The sequence below is a fragment of the Cercospora beticola genome, chromosome 2 (assembly GCF_033473495.1).
Source record: "Cercospora beticola chromosome 2, complete sequence".
Lineage (NCBI taxonomy): Eukaryota > Fungi > Ascomycota > Dothideomycetes > Mycosphaerellales > Mycosphaerellaceae > Cercospora > Cercospora beticola.
In genome coordinates, this window is record NC_088936.1 from 4,866,915 (window position 1) to 4,890,152 (window position 23,238).

The 23,238-nt window shown below is 51.7% G+C and overlaps 7 protein-coding genes and 1 non-coding gene across 8 annotated transcripts; 5 read left to right on the forward strand and 3 right to left on the reverse strand.

Annotated features, from left to right (window-relative positions):
- Positions 1–476: 476 nt before the first annotated feature.
- Positions 477–1,784, reverse strand: RHO25_003865 (uncharacterized protein; the record flags this gene model as incomplete). Its single annotated transcript, XM_023599338.1, has 1 exon — positions 477–1,784. The coding sequence occupies one exon, from the start codon at positions 1,782–1,784 to the stop codon at positions 477–479; it is 1,308 nt and encodes a 435-aa protein (XP_023456296.1).
- An 800-nt stretch (positions 1,785–2,584) lies between these two features.
- RHO25_003866 lies at positions 2,585–2,684 on the forward strand. Its single transcript has one exon. It is a non-coding gene; the product is annotated as a tRNA-Ala (tRNA).
- Positions 2,685–3,038: 354 nt separating this feature from the next.
- RHO25_003867 (uncharacterized protein) lies at positions 3,039–4,541 on the reverse strand (the record flags this gene model as incomplete). Its single annotated transcript, XM_023599339.2, has 1 exon — positions 3,039–4,541. The coding sequence occupies one exon, from the start codon at positions 4,539–4,541 to the stop codon at positions 3,039–3,041; it is 1,503 nt and encodes a 500-aa protein (XP_023456295.1).
- A 1,029-nt stretch (positions 4,542–5,570) lies between these two features.
- On the forward strand, positions 5,571–7,211 carry RHO25_003868 (uncharacterized protein; the record flags this gene model as incomplete). The annotated part of the gene is made up of 1 exon (XM_023599340.2): positions 5,571–7,211. One exon carries the CDS (start codon positions 5,571–5,573, stop codon positions 7,209–7,211), a length of 1,641 nt encoding a protein of 546 aa, XP_023456298.1.
- Positions 7,212–12,983: 5,772 nt separating this feature from the next.
- On the reverse strand, positions 12,984–14,714 carry RHO25_003869 (uncharacterized protein; the record flags this gene model as incomplete). Its single annotated transcript, XM_023599341.2, has 1 exon — positions 12,984–14,714. The coding sequence occupies one exon, from the start codon at positions 14,712–14,714 to the stop codon at positions 12,984–12,986; it is 1,731 nt and encodes a 576-aa protein (XP_023456297.1).
- Positions 14,715–15,516: 802 nt separating this feature from the next.
- RHO25_003870 (uncharacterized protein) lies at positions 15,517–18,120 on the forward strand (the record flags this gene model as incomplete). The annotated part of the gene is made up of 1 exon (XM_065602456.1): positions 15,517–18,120. One exon carries the CDS (start codon positions 15,517–15,519, stop codon positions 18,118–18,120), a length of 2,604 nt encoding a protein of 867 aa, XP_065458528.1.
- Positions 18,121–18,653: 533 nt separating this feature from the next.
- Positions 18,654–19,772, forward strand: RHO25_003871 (uncharacterized protein; the record flags this gene model as incomplete). The annotated part of the gene is made up of 1 exon (XM_065602457.1): positions 18,654–19,772. One exon carries the CDS (start codon positions 18,654–18,656, stop codon positions 19,770–19,772), a length of 1,119 nt encoding a protein of 372 aa, XP_065458529.1.
- A 1,735-nt stretch (positions 19,773–21,507) lies between these two features.
- On the forward strand, positions 21,508–22,524 carry RHO25_003872 (uncharacterized protein; the record flags this gene model as incomplete). Its single annotated transcript, XM_065602458.1, has 3 exons — positions 21,508–22,036; positions 22,089–22,301; positions 22,361–22,524. 3 exons carry the CDS (start codon positions 21,508–21,510, stop codon positions 22,522–22,524), a joined length of 906 nt encoding a protein of 301 aa, XP_065458530.1.
- Positions 22,525–23,238: the final 714 nt, after the last annotated feature.

Sequence of the window (23,238 nt, forward strand, 5' to 3'; positions counted from 1 at the left end):
AACTCTGCACAGCTGCACAGCAATCTGCAAATCTGCAAGCAGCTGCACTGTGCACAAGTCTCTGCAACTTCTATGACGAGTCTCCACAGCAAGGATCGAAATCTAGATTCGGGCCGGGTTATCGCAGTCCACTTCCGGTGCATCTGGCTTCTAGCTTTTCTAGAAGGTTGGCAGGGCAAATTTTCATTGGTAAGAGCGGCAATTGCGTGATCTTGGTTCCTTCATAAGATCGGCTAAAGTGGACATTTTATGTGTACGCTTCACACTTTACATGTGGAGGGAAGTGGTTGGATTTCTTGATATAAAGCAGATGCAGATGCCTTTGCAGGTAAGTTAGGATCGAGAAGACATGAAAGGAGAATTTGGTTTATATCATCAGCCAAATGCATACTTTGTTGCTCGAAATAGCCACTGCTACGATCCATATCGACTGACAGCAGGATGGAAAATTATCGAGATGTTATGCAATGCAATACCTACATGAAATCTATATCCTCGATTGTTCCCTTCCTCGCAGCCTCTTCCAATTTCCATAAGATCTTCTTCTGTGCCTCGTCTTCATCCCGCATAAATTCATCCACCACTCGTTGCACCGCATCCTGCACAGGCATAGCTTTCGCGAATAATTCCTCCAGCAGTCCACTTTCAGCCACCACAATCTCTCTCAGTCGCGAGACTGACACAGCATTTCGCGATGCGAACAATCCCCACCAATTCTCGTAACTCTCCATCTCAGGTCCAAGGCGCTTGAACAGAGAGAAGAGAGTAGAGGAGAGATTTCTGTAGTGATGCTCTGCGCGCGTAACGACTTCGAGAGTCCAGTTTGCAGAAAGGCGCATGATGCTGAGGGGCTCAGCGTGGGCGTAGTGAGAGCTTTTGATAAGTTCGGTTTCCAGCTTCCCGATACGCCCGAGGAGTTCTTGAATCGCGAGCTTGGTCTCTCCGGCAGAGAATACGAGGTTTTCGAGGTAAGGGAGTTGGTGCATAATAAAATTATCATAGTGTGACAGGAGTTGATAGTTGAGTGTCTCATCGGATTTGAAAGGTATGTTGTTATTGAGAAGTTCTGTGGACCAAGTGTTGAAGTCGGAATGTGCTGGTATTGCCGTTCGGAGTTGCTCGATTGAGGAGCTGAAGTCTGCTATGCCATGTACATTCCATATCAAACTCGACTGTCGATATTCGTTGTCTTTGGTACTGAATTGCTCGACTAGCTTGAAGGCTGTCGAACTACTCTTCCTTAGAGCATCGACGTTCGTTCCGGGCAGGTCGTTCTGGATCGCTGGAAGGATGGTAGAAAGGTTCGTCTTGATCATGAAAAGAGGCATGCTGAGGAATGCGAGCGAAGGAGAAATCTCATTCAATTTCAGTAGCTGGTCGAATGTGGTCGTCAACGGAGTTTTGCCCACTGGAACGGAAGGCAGGACTGGTGTGGATGGCTTCGTCCAGGGATGATCGCAGAGTCCGGAGCCTTGTGGCAGAATGTTCTTCTGGCAGAGGGACTGCATGCCAAACAAGCTGATCTTGCTGAGAATGACTAGCACCGGTGCAGAGAGCAGGATGAAGCCCACGATACCAAGTGCAAGTTTCGATGCTGAATTAAGCTTGTCCAGGGCATTTAGGATGAAGCCTCTCCTGGTTCCAGGCTGCTGTGGGCGATCCGCAAAGCGTATGTGTCTGGGTGGATGCGAGCTTTCACCGTGGTCGAAGTTTCCATGATCGAACCAGCCATGCGTCTTGTACCGCTTCCGTGGCTGCTTCTGCTGCGTGTACTCTGCCGCCATGTCTTTCAGAACGACAATGGGCAAGAAGCAGTATGGCCTGTCTGAAATTACATGAGAATAGAAAGATTATCATGGAAAACATAGTCATGAAAGTGATTTGCCTGTGTTTGAGTCAGTCCTTTGTTCGTGCCTACCTTCACTTCCATATCCGGACACTGTCGCTGAGACACGCGAACCAAGTGATACCAGTCAGTTCCGCGAGTGTTACGCTTTCTATACAATTTCGCAGTCTGCACACGAGGGCCTGGGTATGTGGAAGCAGTGCGCGCGAGTCTCTTCATCGCTCTCTCGTCAAGTCATGCTGAAGGCAGCGCTAGAAGAATCCGCTGCTGACCGCCGCCCTCCGCATCCGGCGAGACTGACGTCCGCGACAGGAATGCGGTTGCCGAGCTGTGACCTTGGAAATATGATGCTCCACTACGTGCTGTAACAGCACGAACGATGAAAGGGCTCAGGTGTTGTCTCAGTGACGTGCCATCCAATGTGCCCCGGGGCAAGGAAGAGACGGTGATGTCGGTCGGGAGCATTTGAAGGAAGACAATCAAAATTTGATGAAGAATTGGCGGGGCAAACTTCACCTCGCCCAGACTTGGCCCAAGCTCACACCACACCAAATGCCACAACGCAGTATGCTACAAGATACAGGAGACTGCACCGGCCACTAAAAGAGCTCTAAAAGCAGCGAGAGAGATGTGGTAAGCAAGCGAGGCACACAGAATGACGTGGTCTCGCATCTTGGCTGATCTCGTTCCTTGAGATAAAAGTATATATTTTATTCACATCACTCAACCAACAACACCGGGCTTGTAGCACAGTGGTAGCGCGCACGCTTTGCATGACCAACTTGGTCGACAGTTCTGCGTGAGGTCTAGGGTTCGATCCCCTACTGGTAGGTCTCCATTGCATTCTAAATGGTACACTTGTATAAAGTCTAACATTGTCTGAAGGTCCATACCATAACCTCAATTCCTTGGGCTCAATACCCTTGAATGCGATCTTTTTGTGTTTTTGCCTTGCTATGTGTGTATGTAGGGATGGAAGGCAAGTACTTTTGCCTCACGATACTTCTCTTACACAGCGCATGTCGTGGACATGCACGCTTTTTTGGTAAGTGGCCTGTCGTGCCCGAAAAAGCAGAACACAGCTAATAAGCATTGCTCTCCCATCAAAAAGGTTCAAGCCCACCCATATAAATTGTCATTTCATTCCATGCCTCATTGCCTTTTCCCATTCGCTACTCTGGTACATATACATCTACAACTTCGGAAAAGCAGTCGGCACCTTCCCACCCATCTCCACCAAAGTACTCTTATTCTGCACCCAATTATCCAACCCTCTCCTCCCATTCTCCACTCCCAAACCACTCAACTTCCATCCTCCCACCGGCATCTCCGCCGGCGATTCACCCCACGTATTAATCCATGTAATACCAGCTTCAATTTGTCCAACAACCTTATGAGCGAGGTCAATATTCTTGCTAAAAACACCAGCGGCAAGACCCATTTTGGTATTATTCGCTCGTGAGATGAGATTGGAAAGCCAGTCGTTTGAAAAGTCATCGTATGGAAGGATACACATGACAGGACCGAAGATTTCGTCTGTGGTTATGAGCATGTCGTCTGTGCAGTCTGTGAAAACTGTAGGTTTGACCCAGAAGCCATTTGGAGAGGCGTTTTCGGGTTTGCCGAGACCGCCGTAGAGGAGTTTGGCCTTGTCGCTTTCGATGCCGTGTTTGATGTATTGGTTGACTTTCTTGTAGTGTGTTTCGCTGACAAGAGGGCCGAAGTTGGTGTTTTCGCTGAAGAGATCGCCTGCTCGGATGTTGCCCATTTGCTCCAAAAGAACCTTTTCGAATTTGCTCTTCATGGATTTAGGGACGAAGACTCTTGTGCCGTTTGTGCAGACTTGACCAGTTGAGAAGAAGTTGGACATCATGGCACCATTGACAGCATCTTCGACGTCTGCATCTGGCAGGATAACGCATGGAGATTTGCCTCCAAGCTCCATTGTCACATACTTCATGCCGCCCGAGGCCGAACCAGCGACCTTCATACCCGTGCTGACTTGTCCAGTGAAAGAGACCTTCTTGATCGCAGGGTGGCCGGAAAGCATAGCGCCGACATCGCCGGCTCCTTGCACCACATTGAAAACTCCAGGAGGCACACCGGCTTCTGTGTAAATTTCTGCAAGCTGCAGAGCGTGTAGTGGAGTGAACTCCGAAGGCTTGTACACCATGCAGTTTCCTGCTGCCAGACACGGTGCAGATTTCCACAGGGCAATCTGAATAGGATAATTCCATGCGCCAATCCCAGCACATACTCCCAGTGGTGCTTTCGTTGTGTAGATCCAAGCATCTGGTCGAAGAGTTGTGGTCTCTCCATTGAGGCCTCCAGAGGCGATCAAGTTTGCGTAGTATTCCAGCACATCGGCTCCTGTGACTACATCTACAACGCTGGTCTCTGAAAAGGCCTTTCCGGTATCGTGAGTCTCGATTTTGGCCAGCTCATCGTTCCGTTGCCTCAGAAGTGCTACTGCTCGAAGAAGAATACGAGAGCGCTCCATCGGGGACATTGCCGACCATGTTGGAAAGGCATTTTGCGCAGACTTGATCGCCGCATCCACCGATGCATTGTCTGCTTTGCAAATGTTCGCTATCGGCTTTCCAGTTGAAGGATCTATGGATTGGAAAGTCTCGCCGGTGGTCTGTCGCTTGCCTCCATAGTAGAGGGACTGTTGCTCGTACTGGATCGACGCCATGGTGTGAGGTTACAGCGGTGCTGCCAGGTATGCTTTGGTTGAGTGTTTTGGACTCTACACCACGGGGGATCGAATGCACAAGAGAAGCGATGCGATACGATTGCTAGCAAGTGAAGATACGACAGATGGCAGACTAGCTCGAATGCAGCAAGGGCTCCCGATCACCTGGAGAGGTGGGACCGGGTTCGCGTTCGTGCAAAAAGCTTGGATGCAGAGACTAATGCTCGATTGCGCAGATTGGCGGGCCTAGTCGCTGGCAGAAAAGATTTTTGAGGCGAGTGGATGGCGGTTACCGAAGGCTGGACATGAACAGCGAGATGCAGCAGCAGCAGCGACGAGCAGCACCAGCAACGGCAGCAGCAGTGTGGCGAGGCTGGGATCCGCGCGGCACAAGAAGGTGAGGTCGGCCATTGACTTTCGGCAAAGCGATGGGCGGCGGTGAAAGGTGTGAGACTCACTCAATCTGGCACGACGACCGCTCCAGCTGAGGTCATGGCCAATGGAACAGACATCTGTGCGGTCAGAAAATCCATGGCACCCTAACTTAGACATCTGACGTATACACTGCCCGCTAGCCAGCGTCTCGCCGACTTCCATCCGCAGCCCTCGCACGTTTGGCGCAGGCCGTGGGAAGCGAAGGAAGCCATCCCGAGAGCTCTAGTGCTGCACATCGACCGTGTTGCGAGATGCGTCGCGTGAGTATCCATGATCCCGACTGATCCAGAGGCAGAAGAGGCGCGGCGGGAGAGGCCGCGCGACAACCATAAGACTCGCGGTCAGCGGGTGGAGCCCTCTTGTATCGCTGGGAGAGGGTCGTGAGGATTTTACATTAAAACTACGGGAGCTTGGCCTTTGCCCTCTGCCTCTTTCTTCCTCAGTCTGCACCAGCCTCGCTCCTCCCCCTCTCATTGTTCAGTACGTAGTCCACTCGTACGTCTCTCGGGTGTATCGGTCTTTGCTTCAGAACAAAGAACCAGGCTTATCTACATTCCTCCCATACACCGATAAAGCATACAGTCGACTATCAATATGAGCGCCAGCGGCACCACCAACGAGCTGAACGCCCAGGACGTCAACAGCTATGACTTTATTATCGTGGGCGGAGGCACGGCGGGCTGTGTCGTTGCTGCGCGTCTGTCCGAGTACCTGCCCAACAAGAAAGTCCTGTTGATCGAGGCCGGCCCTTCGGATTTCATGGATGATCGCGTGCTTCTGCTCAAGGAATGGCTGAAGCTGCTGGGCGGCGAGCTCGACTACGACTACCCAACAACCGAGCAACCACACGGAAACTCTCACATTCGGCACTCACGCGCCAAGGTTTTGGGAGGCTGCTCCAGCCACAACACCCTGATCAGCTTCCGACCTTTCGAGCACGACTGCCAGCGCTGGGTTGCCCAGGGCTGCAAGGGATGGGACTTCAAGACTTTCACTCGCGTTCTTGACAACCTCAAGAATACTGTACAGCCTGTGCACGAGAGGCACCGAAACCAGCTGACAAAGGATTGGATTGAGACTGGAGCCAAGGCTTTGAACCTTCCAGTTGTCCACGACTACAACAAGGAGATTCGATCGACTGGCGCTCTCCACCCAGGTATTGGTTTCTTGTCTGTCTCATACAACCCAGATGACGGCCGCCGAAGCAGTGCAAGTGTGGCGTACATCCACCCAATCCTTCGCGGAGATGAGAGGAGACCAAACTTGACTATCCTCACAAATGCATGGGTCAGCAAAGTCAACGTTCAAGGCACCAAAGTCACCGGCGTGAACGTGACACAGCAAGATGGAAAGAAGCACATCCTGACAGCGAAGTCTGAGACCATTCTCAGTGCAGGTGCAGTCGACACTCCTCGTCTGCTCATGCTTTCTGGTCTGGGACCCAAGGACCAACTCAACAATCTCGGAATCAATGTGATCAAGGATCTCCCAGGTGTCGGCGAGAACCTGCTCGACCACCCAGAATCCATCATCATGTGGGAACTCAACAAGGAAGTCGACCACAACATGACAGTCATGGACTCCGACGCAGCCATCTTCCTCCGCCGCGAACGACCAAACGCCGCAGGCAACGACGGCGACATCATCGACATCATGGCCCACTGCTACCAAGTTCCATTCGTCTACAACACCGAACGTCTCGGCTACGACGTCCCAAAGGAAGCCTTCTGCGTAACACCCAACATCCCTCGCCCACGATCCCGAGGAAAACTCTACCTCACCAGCGCCGACCCCTCAGTCAAGCCCGCTCTCGACTTCCGCTACTTCTCCGACCCAGAAGGCTACGACGCAGCCACAATCGTCGAAGGTCTAAAAGCCGCCCGCAAAATCGCCGAACAAGCTCCTTTCAAAGACTGGATCAAGCGAGAAATCGCCCCTGGACCTGCGATCCAATCTGACGAGGACTTGTCTGAGTATGGTCGTCGTGTAGCTCACACTGTCTACCACCCTGCTGGAACGACAAAGATGGGTGATGTCAAAACCAACCACATGGCAGTCGTTGATCCAGAACTTAAGATTCGTGGTCTTCAGGGTGTGCGTATTGCGGATGCTGGTGTTTTCCCAGAGATGCCATCTATCAACCCTATGTTGACTGTTCTTGCTATTGGAGAGCGTTGCGCTGAGATGATCGCTCAGCAGCATGGCTGGACTGGATTGGAGAGGGCGAGGTTGTAAGCAAAGTGCCCTTCTTCACGAAGAAGGTGTGAGGACCGGAGGAATGTTGGATGCCGGATGTGAGATACGATGATTATGCGATTTTGAACAGCCATGGCGTTCTTCTTTGGGATAAGAGGTGGAGAAAGATGTACAAGAGCAATCTTTGTTGTTGCGATACCCCACAGGTAGTAGGACACTTTACACATAGGCGCGCATTTAAAGTTGACCTTTTACTACCATAGTCGTGTAGATCAACTTGCACGAATGAATGCATTTGCTATGGCAGAATTGCATCTCACACCAAGTCAATGTCATGGACAGCTCTGTTCCCGCAGCGATATCGATGACTAAAGATGAAAAAGAGGCAAAAAAAAAAAAAGAAAACGAAACGACCGCAACAACTCAATTGACGGCAGCCGTTCCCGCACCACAGGACCAAACAGCCTCTTAGGCGGATCGGAGGCTTGAGTTGACAGCAGACGCCATCTTGATCGCTGGCGATTTACTGCTTGAGCCAATTGAGCGGAGACGGTCGTTACATGGAGCGTGAATGCTAATGGTTCATGAAGTCTGTCTGGCTGCTGATAATCAAGAGGACTTGAACGATGCTGCTAGAACTGAAGAAGTCGGGAACTTACAAGCAAAATTTGACACAACTGACCGCTGGCTATCCTTTCCTAGTCTCAAGGTAGCGATTCGAAGGACTATATAAAGATGAAACAAAAAGGCAAAAAAGAAGAAGAACGACTGGCCGCACCGACTCAGTTGACAACACCATCCTGCGTCAACCCAGAGACCTTTCGCGGCCTTATGAGAGGACCAGAGATTGGTGTCGATGGCAAACATCATGATTATTCTTTGACGATTTACTGCTTGAGCTAATTGAGCGGATGCGGTCGTTGCGAGAAACGGGAATGCTAATGGTATATGAGCTCTGGGTGATTTGCTTGCTATTCGTAAATCTTGGGAGACTGGGATCGGTTCGAAAGCTTGGAAGTGTTAAGGACATAGCCAGTCTTGATCGTATACCAATCTTTGACCCAGCTAGGTGTCTGAATAAGAGAAAGCTGTCAGGTGTAGGTTGTCTGACAGGTCAGCGACGAGAAGGGCTTTTGCGAAAGCAAAAGATTCATTGCCCACGTCATTCGGTCAGAAATACTCTCATCGAAAGGCATGAAAGGATGCCTCTCTAGAAGCACTCCCTTCCGGTGATCTACGTCGAATGCAAAAGAATTTTGTCAAAAAACAAACCACATCTGCGCTATAGCTCTAAGCGGCGTATACCACTTACGAGCGAGCACAGTTCGACTATCTCGACAAGTGCGTACAACGTCTTCCCGGAAGCAAGCGTCAGAAACCTAACGACTTAATGCTTGAGCTAAGGGGGCAGATGTGATCGTTGGCTGAGAGTGAGCAGGAGGTGGGATATGAATGCTGGAAGGACGAGCTTAGGCGAGTGAAAAAGAAAGACAGAAAGAACGGAAGAACGAAAAGCAAGATGGACATGAAACGCAGGACGATCGGCTACGGGTGAGTAGATGAACCAAAGAGATGCATCAATCGGAAGTGGTAAGGCAGTGTCAAGTGCAAAAGAAGCAAAAACAATCCACATCTGCGGCGTAGCTCTGGACATCGCCCTCGAGCCAAGAGTCTGCACGAAGACTTGAGGCGAGCATGCTATCCAGCTTCTTTTGCAAGCGTCAGAGACTCGACGACTTACTGCTTGAGCTAAGGGGGCAGATGTGGCTGTTGGATGAGAGCGAATAGGGGTTGAATATCAATGCTGGAACGAGAAGCTCGAGGTAGGTGAAAAGAACGAGGAGAGATAGGAATCGAGAATGGAAAGGGGCATAGCGGAAGCAAAAAGGTAAAACGAATCACATCTGCACTATAGCTCTACATTACACTCCAGAACACCCTCGCAAAAATACAGTCATCCTCAGGCTTGGGTAACAGCTAGCGTAATCACACAAGCGCCACGATGCTAACAACTTACTGCTTGGGCTAATTGTGCAGATGTGATTGTTGGAAGACAGCGATAGGTGAGTGAATATGAAGACTAGAACGAGAAGCTCAGGTGAGCCAAAAGACCGAGGTAGGACGGAATTCAGGGAGGATAGGGGATGTTAGAGGCAAAAAGACAAAACAAATTACATCTGCACTTCAGCTCTGCGATCGTGGATTTTCTGGCAGTACAGGATACAGATGTCCTAAACCACGGACAATAGCCAGCCTGAACACGCAGGCGTCACAATGCTGACGACTTACTACTTGAGCTAAAGGGGCAGATACGATCGTTGGATAGCAGAGATTAGAGAGTGGATACGAAGACTGGAATGAGAAGCTCAGGTGGGCAAAAGGAGAGAAGAGAAAGGGTATGCAAGAAGGGAAAGGGGATGTTGGAGGCAAAAAGGCGAAAACAAATCACATCTGCACCAGAAGCGATTAGCGGTCACCCTTCTACGGACACCACACGTTGTTCAGAGAGAGAGTGCCAGCCAGCTGTATTGATCAAGCATCAGAAGACCTGACGACTTACTGTCTGAGCCAAGGAAGCAGATGTGATCGTTGAAGTGAGACAGAGACAACGCGTACATCAATGCTGCACCCTCGGGCAGGACTGATCTAAAAGAGTAGCGATATACGGAATCGGAAGAATGGAAATTGGGCAACAAAACCGAAGCACAACAAATCACATCCACACTATTAGGCCGGACCGCTGACACACTGGCCTAATCAAAACGCAGATTGTACTTCGATAAGCAGGCGTGTATGCTAGCTTTACTAGCAAGCGCCGATTAGCGTTGATTGATGACTTACTGCTTGAGCTAACAGTGCATATGTAATTGTTGAAGCGACACGAAGACAGCCCGTATCTATACGCTGCAGGTCCTGGCAGGTTTGCAGTAAGAGGGGTCCTGCACAGAATTGAGGAAGCGTATACCTAGATGCAAAAGGAAAATTGAGGCAAAAGACCACAACTACGCCCTGTAGGTTCTACTTCTTCTAGGAGAACCTAAAGACAGGATAACCTAGATAGAGTAGGCAGCTTCCAAACAAGCGTCAGCGAGTTAACGACTTACTGCTTGCGTTCAGGAGGCGGATGTGATCGTTCAGGCACAATCAGAATGACTCGTACTTGAAGCTTGCATGTTCTGTGTTCTGCAGGCAAGACCTGGGCCAAAGGGTGACGAGGACGAACTTCAAAAGAAAGCAGGGGACCGTAGAATACAACAGGGAGGCAAAACGAAGCGAAACGAATCGCATCCGCTCTCCCATTGCTATCAAGATGGACTCTACCATACATGCTAATTAGCATTCGAGTAGGGTCATGCCATAGCCTATAGGCAAGCGTCAAAGACATTAGTTGACGACTTACTGCTTAAGCTAAGGAGGCAGATGCAACTGTTATGCGACTCGGAAACCGATCCGTATACAACCCTTACGGGGCTTAGCAAAGGCAAAAGATAGAAGAGGAGCACGAGGAGCAGAAGAGAGTAAAGTTGGAATCGAAGGCATCCAATACGAAACGTAAAAGCAACGATTCAAGCAACAAAAAACAAATCACACCTGTACTGGAGCGGAGGCGTCATTTGCGACTTCGACAAGTCTCGGGTAATACACTTGTCTCAGATCACAAATAACCAGCCGTCCATTCAACAAGCGTCAGCATTCTCCCGATGACTTACTGCCTAGACCAACCGTGCAGATGCAACTGTTGAAGACGCCTTCAAAGCAACTCGTATATCAACTCTGTAGGGAAGCACCAAGACCAAAATGAGCAACAGGACCGGCAAAACATATTATCGAAGGGAGTTTAAAAATCAAGAAGGAGAGCAAAACAAAGCACACCCGCACGATTGATAGACAACTTCCCTCATCTGGACAAACACTGTTATCGAGTTGAGCAAGGCCAACTAGACCAGCCACACTGGCAAGCGTCAGAATTTCCCTAACGACTCACTGCCTAGACCAACCATGCAGATGTGACCGTTGAAGACACTGCCAGAACAATCCGAATATCATCCTAGCATAGCCATGGGCAGCAAGACAAAAAGGAGCAACACCACCAGCATACCACCATCGACGATAATTGTAGACAACCCGCAAATAATTAAGAATGAGTGCAAAAACAAACCACACCTGCACGATAGATAGCCGAAGTGTGCGATCTCTGAAAACTGTTATGGTTTTCAGCGAAGCCCACTAGATCAGCTATTTAAACCAAACGTCAGCAGAACCTGACGACTTACTGCCTAAACCAATCGTGCAGATGTTACTGTTGAAAACACCTTCAGAGCAATCCATATATAAACCTCAGAAGACCAAGCATGAGATGGAAGAACATGTTCGGGAAAGGACCATTCTCGATGTCCAAAAGAATACAAAAGAGCAAAACAAATCACATCCGCACTCTAGCTGGTGACAGGACAAGCATGCCGCTCATCAAATCTATCGTCGATTTGAACCACATCCGCCAACCTGCTATTTGAAACAAGCGTCAGACTCTTCCTGATGACTTACTGCCTAAGCCAACTGTGCAGATGCGACCGTTAAGAACACCCCCAAGACAATTCGTATATCATCCCTACCATAGCCATGGGCAGTAGGAATTAGCAAAGCAAAAGGAGGAAAGCGTTCTAGCATCGAAGACAATCAAAGACGAGCCGCGAAAAAAAAAAAACAAGAATGCAGGCAAAACAAATCACATCCACACCCCCAGCTAGTGGCTACCTTGTTCCAGGACGTTGATGGATGCGATTATCGATTCCGACGAACTAGTAGCACGAGACAGCCAATTGAACAAGCGTCAGACTCTCCCTGACGACTTACTGCCTCAGCCAATCATGCAGATGTGATCGTTAGCACCAACAACAACACACCATACATAAAGCCTATCAATTCGCTGTCCGAGTACAAAACCAAAAGAGGAGAGAGACTGAAAAGCCCCCAAAGGAAAAAAGGCATATGAAGGGCAAAAGAGAAACAGAGATAGGTCTTCTTAGCAGCAAAACAAATCACACCCGCACCTAAGCCGGCTGTAGTGTGCGACCTTGACATGGTACGAACCTACACATCGGTTCCTGCCAGCCAGACCGGACGAGCCGAATCAACAAGCATCAGCAGCAACCTGACGACTTACTGCTTGTGCTGAGGAGGCAGATGTGACTGTTGGAAGGACGATAAGCTGAAGGAGATATGAATGCTGGTCAGGGGTGAGCAGTCTGAACTGAAGTGAGAGAAAAATCTTACCGGGAGAAGATGAACCTGCATGGCATCCGCCCAAGTTGAACCATTGCAGAGCCGCAGAAGGTAATGAGACGATCCTCGCTTGAACTTGGTTGGTAAATGCAAAAAAGAATATCTTTCGTTGTCATATACTTCGCACATACACACACAAATAATCTTTCTCTTCCTACAGGTACAAGAACAAGAACGCTCTCACGCTGTGTTTCCCCTCTTCCCTCTCTTCAACCCCAGAAGCTGTTGGACTCGTCTCTGGTCGCTTGCCCTCTCATTTCATGCTTTCAGTCTCTGTTTTTGGAACAGCCATTGCTTGCTCGATCTGGACCACACATATTACAGAACATTTTTCGCCTTCCGTGCCTTTTTCTTACACACTCGAATCCGTCCCCGCCCTTGCCGTCACCGCAGCTCGCCGCCCAGGTCCGTGATTTGCGCCAGTCGCTAAGAGAATTGTTTCCGATTGTTCGATTGGAAGAAAGTCGTAAGCCAAGCCTGGCCAGGACGCGATTGATGTATTGTTGCTGAAAGGAGATCGTTGTATCTTCACTCCGTCAAGCACTCGTACAAATAAATGCAGCCAAACACCAAGAATGCAATCGCGCCGCCGATAGTGACAACCCTCATAGACACTCGACCTGCCAGAGCTCGTCCGCCAATGACTGCCACACCGGTACAGCACGCGTGTCCAGCGATGGCGCCTAGCGTCACGAGCCAGTAGTCCTGTCCAGCAGCCATGGCAATTGTTGCGATCTGACTCCTGTCACCCCATTCACCGAGGAATGTCATGATGAATGTTTGCACCCACGCGGGACTCAGCACCAGACTGAACAAGTTTTCCAGACCTGCGCCGCCGCCACGCCTGCTGGGAGGAGAAGGACTTCTCGACAGAGGAGGTGAGAGCTCGCCTTTGCCTCTCCCTCGCCCAGCCTCGATTTCGTAAGCGGATAAGCTGTGATCGCTCTTGCTGTTGCCCCTCTTTCGCATACTATGCTCCTTCTCTTCCAATTCCGCCTCGACTTCACGTAGCTCTTCTCCGATGCCAGCATCCTTAGGCATCTCAAGCCCCTCTTTCAAGCTCTTTGCGCCAAAGACGAAGAACAAGATGGCCGCGGCGAAAGTGGTAAATTTCTTCGGCAGGAGCGCGGGGAAGGCGTGGCCGAGGACGGCAGAGAGGACGGTCATGGCAATAAGAGCGGAGATGGCGGCGCTGAAGACGAGTAATCGGGCGTGGCGCATGGCCATGAGGGCAGCGACGAGAAAGGTCTTGTCGCCAATTTCGGAGAAGATGATCATGGTGAAGGAGAGACCGAAGGAGTGGAACCATTCGTGCCATTCCATGTCTGAAGTGGACTTGGAGATGGGTGTGGATGATGAAGGGGTGGAGCTGCCGCTGCCGCTGTTGCTGTTGGCCTTGGGCGGTTTCAGGTTGGTCTTGCCCTCAGTCTCTGGCATGGTGTCGACGAGCCATTTGTCCCGGCCACCTCCTGCGTTCACTGGAGGACCAAAATCGTCACTTGTGCCCGTTGTAGGCACTTTTGCATCGGGATGGGGAATGTTGTGGGGTTTGGGTGGAAGGTTCGCAGGCTTCTCCAATCCGTATCCTGAATCGCCATAGTCGCCTCCCTTTTTCGCGCCTGCTACCTTCTCCCCTGTGATAGCATCAACTGCCTCCCCAGATAGCCGCTTCTCCGCATCAACACTTTCAATATGCTTTTCCTCACTATGTGGAAGTGGAGGCGCCTTTTGTGGCATCTGAGGTGTTTTCTGCTCGGCGACAACTCCCTCCTTCTCCTTGCGATCCTTCGTCTTCTCGCTGATGCCGCCTTCCGTCCCTGTTGTTCCCTTCTTCGGCGGTGTTCGCGTATCATCGTTCATGACTCCATCATTCTTCTCGGGAATGTCCTGGCCACCAAAGTTGCTGAGCGAAGTAGGCTTTGGCTTGGGACCAACAGCAGCATCGCCTTTTGCCTTCTTCGAGCCATCTTCGGCAGGGCGATCCACAAAGGGACCTGCGTGTGGCTTGCCATCCAGTCCATCTACAGGCGCATCCTCTGTGCCCTTGTATATCCGAGTCGATTTGGCATTGGGTGGATTCGCAGCAGCAGCAGCATCGCCGGCGGCCTTTCGTATAGGGTCTGCACCTTTTATGCGGTTGAGGGACAGGATCTCCTCGTTGGATAGGACCTCAGTGCCCTCTTTTGCAGCGGCATTCTGGGCTGCAGCCAATGATGGCGCAAGCAATAGTAACAGTGGCGACGCTCGCCGGAGCCGCATTGTGATGAATATGTAAAGGAGATGTAGAAGAGAAAGGTCGTCAGGAGGAAGGAATCCTCAGGACGGAACCAGCAGTGCCCAAGGAGAGATGCAGCAGACTCGGTAGTGCCCGTGGCACGTCTCGCTGACGTGGGCAAGTCGGAGGAGAGTGGTCGGGAGCCGCGGGCGAGGAGGAATGGAAGCGCGCAGTGGGCGGCGGTGGTGGTACAAAGAGCGGAGGAGACACGACAAAAGATGGGCAAGTGGGCGGTGGTCGAGACGTTTGAGAAAGAGAGGTCGCAGCAGCTGCGGCAGGCATGTGTCTGTTCATCACGACCATGTCACTCACCCGCCCGCGTTCAGGGGATCGCGCATCCTGCTTGGCACTACCGCCGCCTCATCCGTTCTCGCGCAACGTCTACAAGATTGCCAATACGGAAGGATGCGCGACTTCCAATGCCATGCCTCGGCTCGGTCCTATTGAACCCCGCGGAGGAGTGTGACAATTCACCAGGGACCGCAAGAGCGAGAGTGGTGAAGCAGGAGAGCGGCAGGAGAACAGTAGTTGGCAGCGGAGAAAGGCAAAGAAGGCAAGCTCGGCAGGGCTGTGAAGAAACGCTGCGTGACGTTGCTGCCTGAACGACGCTCGTTGCTGCCTTAGCCGCAGCTCGCCCGCTCTGTTATTCGACTAGGGTCACGCACCCTAATCTCGCTCCAAACAACTCTCACCAACACTCACCGCGCCGCCGTCGACGACGAGTCTGTCGGACGGCATAGTTTGAGGCAGTGCGCCTGGCTTGCAAATTGCTGCATTGCCATCAAAATGGCCAAGGCATACTCTGCAACGGCGCCAGGCGAAACGACTGCAGCTCCCCCTCCAACGACGCGTCGCACAACGCGTAGTCAGAGCGCAGAACCCCAACAAATCGAAAAGACCAATGCAGGAACTGCGAAGAATGGTGAAGATGCGTCCAACACATCGGCGAAGAGAGGCGCTCGTCAGACGAAAACAAAGGATGTTGTTGAAGGTACGCTTGTAGTAGCGAGTGGTTTTGAGCTGATCGGAAGCCGGCCGCCGAGCGCCGTTGTACCCCGAAGCGAATATGCACTGACTGCTGCCCCAGAACTGCCCACTGTCGACGAGAACAGCCTCTTTGTCGGAGAAGATGCCGATGCCGATGCGGAGGCCGAAGAGGACGTTGATGCACGCCTCGACGAGCAGTTAAATGGAAGTCCTCGTCGCAACTCGATTGGCTCTGCCTTCTCCGGCACAACTGCAAAGACGTCTTTCTCTCAGGATGAGATTAACAAACTTGATCATGAAGTCATCTGCGATGTCTTGCCAGACATTCTCTCTGCTGCCGAAAGATTGACGCAATTGCTGGTGCCGAACGGTGCCAACACGCCTCCTGAGACATGGAAGGAGATCAAGCGCAGTGGTTCAAAGCATAACAAGCTCTTCACAACACGATGGGAATCGTTACGCATCCACAAGCCGAGTTTGACCAGCGTCGAATACATCGAGCCACGCTATGTGCTACGTGCTCTGTTGAACGTCGCATCTATGGCTGAGGTCCAGCCTGCTGCGTGGCGACCTGACAATGTGCTTTACAAGATCAATATGGCCCTCATGCTCCGCACCGTGCTCGTTCAGTGTGATCCCGCAGACTGGACAGAGGAAGCCACAGGGGCTCTTGAAAGTCTGGATATGGCATTCCCAGCATGCATTGCAGGCGGCGAATTCAAGTTCGCTGCGCTTGATCTCTGGCTGGAACTTGCTGCACATGTGACTATCCACAGGCTGGAAGCTGCCATCGAATCTGAGCCGAACTTCTCTGCCCACGAAGAGATTGACAATGTCTTCTACGACGCAGACAGCGAATTTAAACATGCAAAGACTCTGGGCCTTGCTTCTGCGAATCAGGAAGACTTCGCGCGGGCAATGGAAATGGTTAACCAGCGCATCAGTGTTCTCAAGGAGCCATTTGGCCAGGACGACGGAAAGGATGCAACTGCGGCCAACGGATATCTCAAAGCGCAATTCCGCTGGGACGATTTCCGATCACATGCCTTGCGTTACTTTGACGCGCGCATTGCAGAAGTGAACAATCGCATCGAAGCTGCCGGCGGCGTACAGACCATCGTCTCTGGTCTCGAACAGGAAGTCGAGCGTCGCGCCAGTGAGAAGATCGCTGAGCAGATGAAAGGCACATACAAGAAACCTGGTACTCCGAGGCAAAGCCTGGGCGGCAAGAGCGCTATCGCTTTGCTGAAGGGCCATGAAAAGCGCCTCTCTGACCAAGTGCCGGCAGCTGGAGCTCCGGCGCCTGTTGCAAGCATGTATCCCACAAATGACACGCTTCAGGATAGCGATGTGATTACGCACGACTTTGCCACAGGTCAGCGATCTGAAGTGGACCAAGACAGCTTGGAAGGTCCGACCGAAGTACAGTCCACAGCACAGCAAGCACTGGCGAGCTTTGCAGCCACGCAGAAGCAAAATGCGAGGAAAGCTAAAGCACGACTGCTTGATCGACAAGAGAATGCTGTGCGAGTCAGTAGCGAAATGTACATGGACTCTCAGACTCAAGCTTCGGCTGCGACCGGAAAGCGAAGTCGTGCGCAGATGGAGGAAGAAGTGCCTGAAGACTTCGACCCCACCCAGGACGATGGTTTCGAAAATGATACCCGCAACCATAACGATGCTGCGCAACGCCGCGCAGAAGTTGCCTTCCAAGAAAGAGCACCGCAACGGTTCCCTACCATTGAGCGTCGAAGTGATGCCGACGTCGGCCCCTCAACCCACGAATGGATCTCAGGCACCGCTCCCAGCCCATCCAAACGCCAACGCAAGAACCCAGGTTCTGCAATCCCACCGCCTCGCCCAGCACCCGCTCCGGAGGACGGCGAACTCCCAATGAGTGAGTTCTACAAGCAAGCCAAGCTCGACGCCAAATACAACCGCGTTCTCGCTCCAGCCGCCCCAGTCCGAACCGAACGAACCCCCTGGTCCGACGAAGAAGAAGCCGCGCTCATCGATCTAATTGTCGACCACGTCGCCGACGACGAGAAAATCGGCTACTCCAACCTCAAAGCCATCGATCAATCCCTCGAAGAATCCGGAGAAGCCAAACTTTCCCGTCGCTCAGCGGAAGATATTCGATTCAAAGCCCGGAATATGAAATTGACTTTACTGTTGGCTGAGAGGAAATTACCGAGGAATTGGGATAAAGTTATATTGGATAAAAAGGCGATTGATCGCTTGGCGCAGAGGGGGATTCCGTATGATCAAGGACGCAGTCGAGCTGCTGCGAGGGTGAATAATCCTTTGGGGCAGGCGAGGCCTAGGGCGAGTGTTACGCCTTCGCACACGCCTGTTTATTCGCATAGTCCGGGGGTGAGGTATGAGTCGGGAGGTATCCTATGAGGACTGGGCAGACTTCGGCATGTACGTGGCGAGTGTCCGTGGAATAATTGTTCACGCGATTGTATGAATAATGAATTGGGTGGTGTTTCTTGAGAGTGAGGGGGAAAATTCTTGGATTATCAAGTGAGTTATTTCGTATCGCAAAAGTCCAACAGATTACGCTGGTTGGTTCCCACATACTGTACGAAGCAGACGTGAGGTTCGTAATTGGGCCCTCTGTATCCCTTTCGATACTTTTGAGGCCGCCGAATGAGTTCATCACACACTTCGACATTCCGATTTCTCTGGTAACACGATTGGTCGAACCAGATCGGCAGGTTATGGTGTAAAGCTACCAGCGATTAAATTTCTAGGCACTTTTTTTTCTCTCTTTTCTTCTTCTTTGGATTTGGCAGATGGTGTGTACATATATTACCCACCTGCTGCTGATATACTGCGAGTGACTTCTTCGTACCGACTGGAATCGTGTTCACTGCCCTTGTCTCTGCACATCTTCTGCCAACCAAGGCATTAGATCTCCGCCCGCCTCAGAAATGGCAGACTCCAACCCCAAGAGAACTCGCTCCCAAGCTTCAGGTGCAAGTAATCCACCAAAGAGAAAGAGAAAGCCAGCATCCTACCCAATGCCCAAGAGACGCAAGACCACACCGAAGAAGACAAAACTCCCCTTCATCCCAGCGCCTCTCCCTCCCGCCGCCGAAGGCCTCCAACACGCGGTTTTTGATACCACAGAACTCCTCGAGAATATCCTCGTCCACCTTCCAGTGGAAGATATTTACAAAGTACGAGAAGTAAACAAGTACTGGAAAGAAGTCATTCACACTTCCCCTTCGATTCTTTGTAAATTATTCGTCAACATCCAAGAACCCAAACGAATCTGGACGAAAAGTTTCTCTTCCTCATCGGAGAAATTCAAACTCGCTCCTTCAGCTCCAGCTCCAGCAGCAGGAGGAGGAGGAGGAAGCAAACCAACAACAACAAAATTGAGCCTTGTCGAAGGATTCGAAATCCGCGAGAAAATGGGTCTGGTTGGTCACTTACCCATCCTTCTGAACGGATTAGAAAAACTGAATCTCCGACCCGTACGCTTGAATCCTTTCCTGGGAATACTGAATTGTCATATCGCGTCCCAGCGCTCATGGGCGTCACATGAAAGAATGACAGGCGACTGGGTGGAAGAAGTGGAGGTTTCTTTTAACGATGTGGATCGACAGCGATGGCGGGATTGGATTGGAATGGAGGATTCGTTATTCATGTCAGCGCAAATTACGGATCCTCCGACGAGGAGGGTGACGTTTAGTCAGAGAGTACGAGGGTGTGTTTCTCATGGAGAGGGGTGTGCGGTGGAAGCGAGGGTGGATTGTGATTTTGAGTGTGAGGAGAAGTTTTGGAGGCGAGGGGGAGGTGTGATGATGAAGGATGTTTTTCGGTTGTTGGGTTTGGGGTTGGGGGTTGGGAGGGTGATTGAAGGGAATGAGACGATTACTTCGAATGAGATTACGAGGTTGGGACCGGTTGTGAGGTTTGCGAAGATGAAGGGACATGATTTGCGGGATGAGGTGCAATATGTTATGAGGTTGCATTCGAGTGTTGTGCCGTCTGAGGAGGAGTGGGCGGACATGGAGAAGGTAGAGGAAGGGAGAGCGGAATAGATTATCGCGTCGTGGAGTGTCGACTGCCGGAGGTCGCGTAGAATGCCTTCCAAAATCTGGTCATGGACCGGCGGCTGTGTGCTGATCGGAAGGACGAGATGAAATGTTGTGTAACATCAAGCGCAAAGCCCATTTTCGATTTGAGAATTCATGAGGCTGAGATCGTGTGTCTTCGTCTTTTTGTTCGCGTGCGCGGAATTTTATGAAAGCGTGCGTTCGTTTACAGGTTTGCTTTCTGGCGGGCATTCGAGATTCACATGGAGGAACGGTCGACCGAAGGTAGCTGCGCGATGCATTTTCTCCAAGGCCGCGCTGTACTCAAACTCTTGCAGACTGTCTGAAAGCTGCCTCGTCTAGATTTGGAAGGGTTTCAGTAACTTAGTCAGTAGTTCGCTAGCGTTAGTTAGAGATAGAGAAATGGTTCGCGCCAAGTCCAAAGACGCATTTTCGAAAAACTCCTGCAGCTCCAAGTTGACGACCTGTGTTCCAGTGGTGTCCGATCGTGGTGATGCCCGATGCTTGTAGCTCTTCAGAGCTTTCTTTTCGGACGCCAGCTGCTTACTCTGTTGCAGGCCATTACGGCGTGGCTTTGTGCGCTCCACAAGCTGGTCTCGGCAGTCATGCACCACTCCGGTTTCGCGATGATGACTGTGCCAACAAGGCGTGCTGAACATGGCATGAAAGACTCAAGTCATGGCCAACGACAGAGGGCGAGCAGTATATGGAGTGGTCGGGATCCGAAAAGTGCAGATGCATGGGTGGTGCGCTCGAGCGGCCAGAAGCTCGGCACGGAGATTCTTTTTTGTGTGGTTCAGGAGCTATCTGCTGCCACCGATCTTCCGGCCCATGGGGTTGGCTTGACTTCTCTAGCTGAGGCAAACCAGGGGCCGAGAAGGTAAGGCAATCTGCGGCAGATTATGTGGTTTGCGTACTTCGGCGCGCGTTCCAGCGTGCCAATTGGAAGAAAGGGAGGCAGGCGCAAGGTTCCCAACAGCTCTGCAATTCACCGTGGCGTGAGCTGTGCGGTGTGCGAGAAGCTGTGGTGAGTCTGTACGAGGCACAGGCAGTAATTCGACCGCCTGTACCGGATGGCGAAAGAAGGAAAGAAAGGATGGGCACGGTAGGGCAAGGCAGCATCGATACGGTTATGGTTACAGTACAGTTTTGATGACAAGATCTTTAGATGGCACAGCATGGCAGATACGAAGGCCCATGTCAGGAGAGGCTGAGATGAGGTGCTCGGTGTTGGTGCTGATCAGCGATGTTGTGACCTAAAATTGGAAGGGGCACGAAGGGGAAGCTTCGAGACGCGTGCCTGCTGCGCTGGCCGCAAGTGGTCGTCAATAGACGCTCTGCACGTGACACTGTCATTCACTTGTCCGCGCCTTCCGCTGTCCAGCACCACCATGGCTGCGACTGCTATTTTCCACTAAGCAACTCGAGCAGCTCGCATATCGTGCATCTCGCCAGGACAGGACAGGAGAAACTGCACACGGCGAATTGAAGAGTGGTGTGGCAGCACAGCACAGGGGCGACGGACCCGCGGCACTGGAAGTGTTCGAGGGAGCTGACGACCAGGGTTCCACTCGGTGCGCAAGCCACACAGGTCCCTGGGGGCTTGGCTCGGCCATTCCTTCTTAAGCCTGCCACTCACCCGCGCTTTGTGGGAGGGACAGCTGGCATCAACTTCCATCCTCTAGGCGACCGCTTTCACGTAGCCTTGACAATTCCCACCATGGAGCCCGCCATCACCGCCCTTCATTCCTCTTCACACAACACCGACACCATGTCCGAACCACAATACCTCAAAATGGAGGACGTCCATCACAGCACATCGGCGTCGCCCGCCCCCTCGGCAGCCACCGACAGCGCCGCCTGGTCAACATCATCACCCGCACCCATCGTCGTGCAATCAAAACCCACGAAGAAGCGAAAGTCATGGGGCCAGGCATTGCCCGAGCCCAAGACGGCGCTACCACCTCGCAAGCGCGCGAAGACCGAGGACGAGAAGGAGCAGCGCCGGATAGAACGCATCAAGCGCAACCGCGCTGCAGCTCACAACTCCCGCGAGCGCAAGCGACAAGAGACCGAGGACCTCGCCGTCAAGCTCGCCAAGGCCAACGCTGAGCTCGCCGCCTTCAAGGCTCACTTCGGCGAACTGCCATCACACATCGTTCTCCCTGAAGTCAAGGTGGAAGTCGACGACTCGGGCGTCATAACAGCCTCCGCAGCCACACCAGCACCTTCACTCACGGAATCACATGGTGAGCACCTTGCTGCCTGCTATACCGAACGCATCATACTGACTCATCATAGGCTCGCAAAAAGACCCAGCAAGTCCAACACCACCCGCCGACGACCACGCATTCCACCACATTAAGATGGAACCCCAAGACATTCCCGTTCAACTCAACGTCCCACAATACGAGGACTCGAAGCTGTCTGCTCTCACGCCGCTCGACCTGACACAACATTCTGCAGCAATGTTGTGCAATGACCTGCAGTGTCGGTCGAGCCGCATGACCAGCAGTACGGCTTCGGCAGTATCGTGGACCCATCTTTTTTCTCTGATGAATTTCAACCTCCAGAACTGCTACAAGACACTTCTAATAGCTTTGTGGACAACTTCGCCTTCGCGGATGGAGCGCATGATGCAAGCATCAGCGGCTCGCTCTTCTCGTTCGATGAGTTCCTCAACGTCAACGAAGATTCGCACTTGGCGGTCGACGCCCAGACGTCTGGCGCGGTCTAGTACTGCGACGGGTCACAGCGCACCGCTTCAGCGCGAATCTTCTACTGACAACGAGAAATCTCAGACTTCGACTAGGGATCAGAGCGCTATGAAGCGAGCAGCGCGTGCTCACCAGAAGGGACAGGCGGCGTTAAAGGATAGGATACCATCAAATGAGGGATTAGCGATTGGGAATGAGGGGTATGAAAGCAATGGCGTTGCGGACGGATGACTATCTCAGCTTGAATCGGTGGTATACTTTTGCTACTGCCATGAGCGATGGACTACGTATGACTTTTACTGTAGCCATGAAAAGCTCTTTACGTTTCATGAACCATATCTTCTCACCTTGCTCACCGCGTCTCTTCACCGCAACAGTATTGCTACCACTGGGTCTTTGACCCTGATGCAACACACCGCTGATGATCTTCAGGAGGAGATCCAGACTTTTGAGGAAGAGACGAAATGGTTCGTGCGTCACGTGTAGCGAAACTCTATCTTCTTCGGCACGCTCCTTCTGTTCTCCGCTCCTTCGCGTCCTGTGGCAACTTCATGTCTTCAGACTCGGAGAAGAAATGATGGACTTCGAACGTCATTTGCTTTCGACAACTCTGGTCGAAAACGACTCAAGAATTCGTGACTAAGCGCTTCGGATGGCCCGCGATGTGTGATGTGCGACGTGCTGGAAATATATCGGATCAGGAACTGGGATATTGGTCTTGGTCTTTGAATACT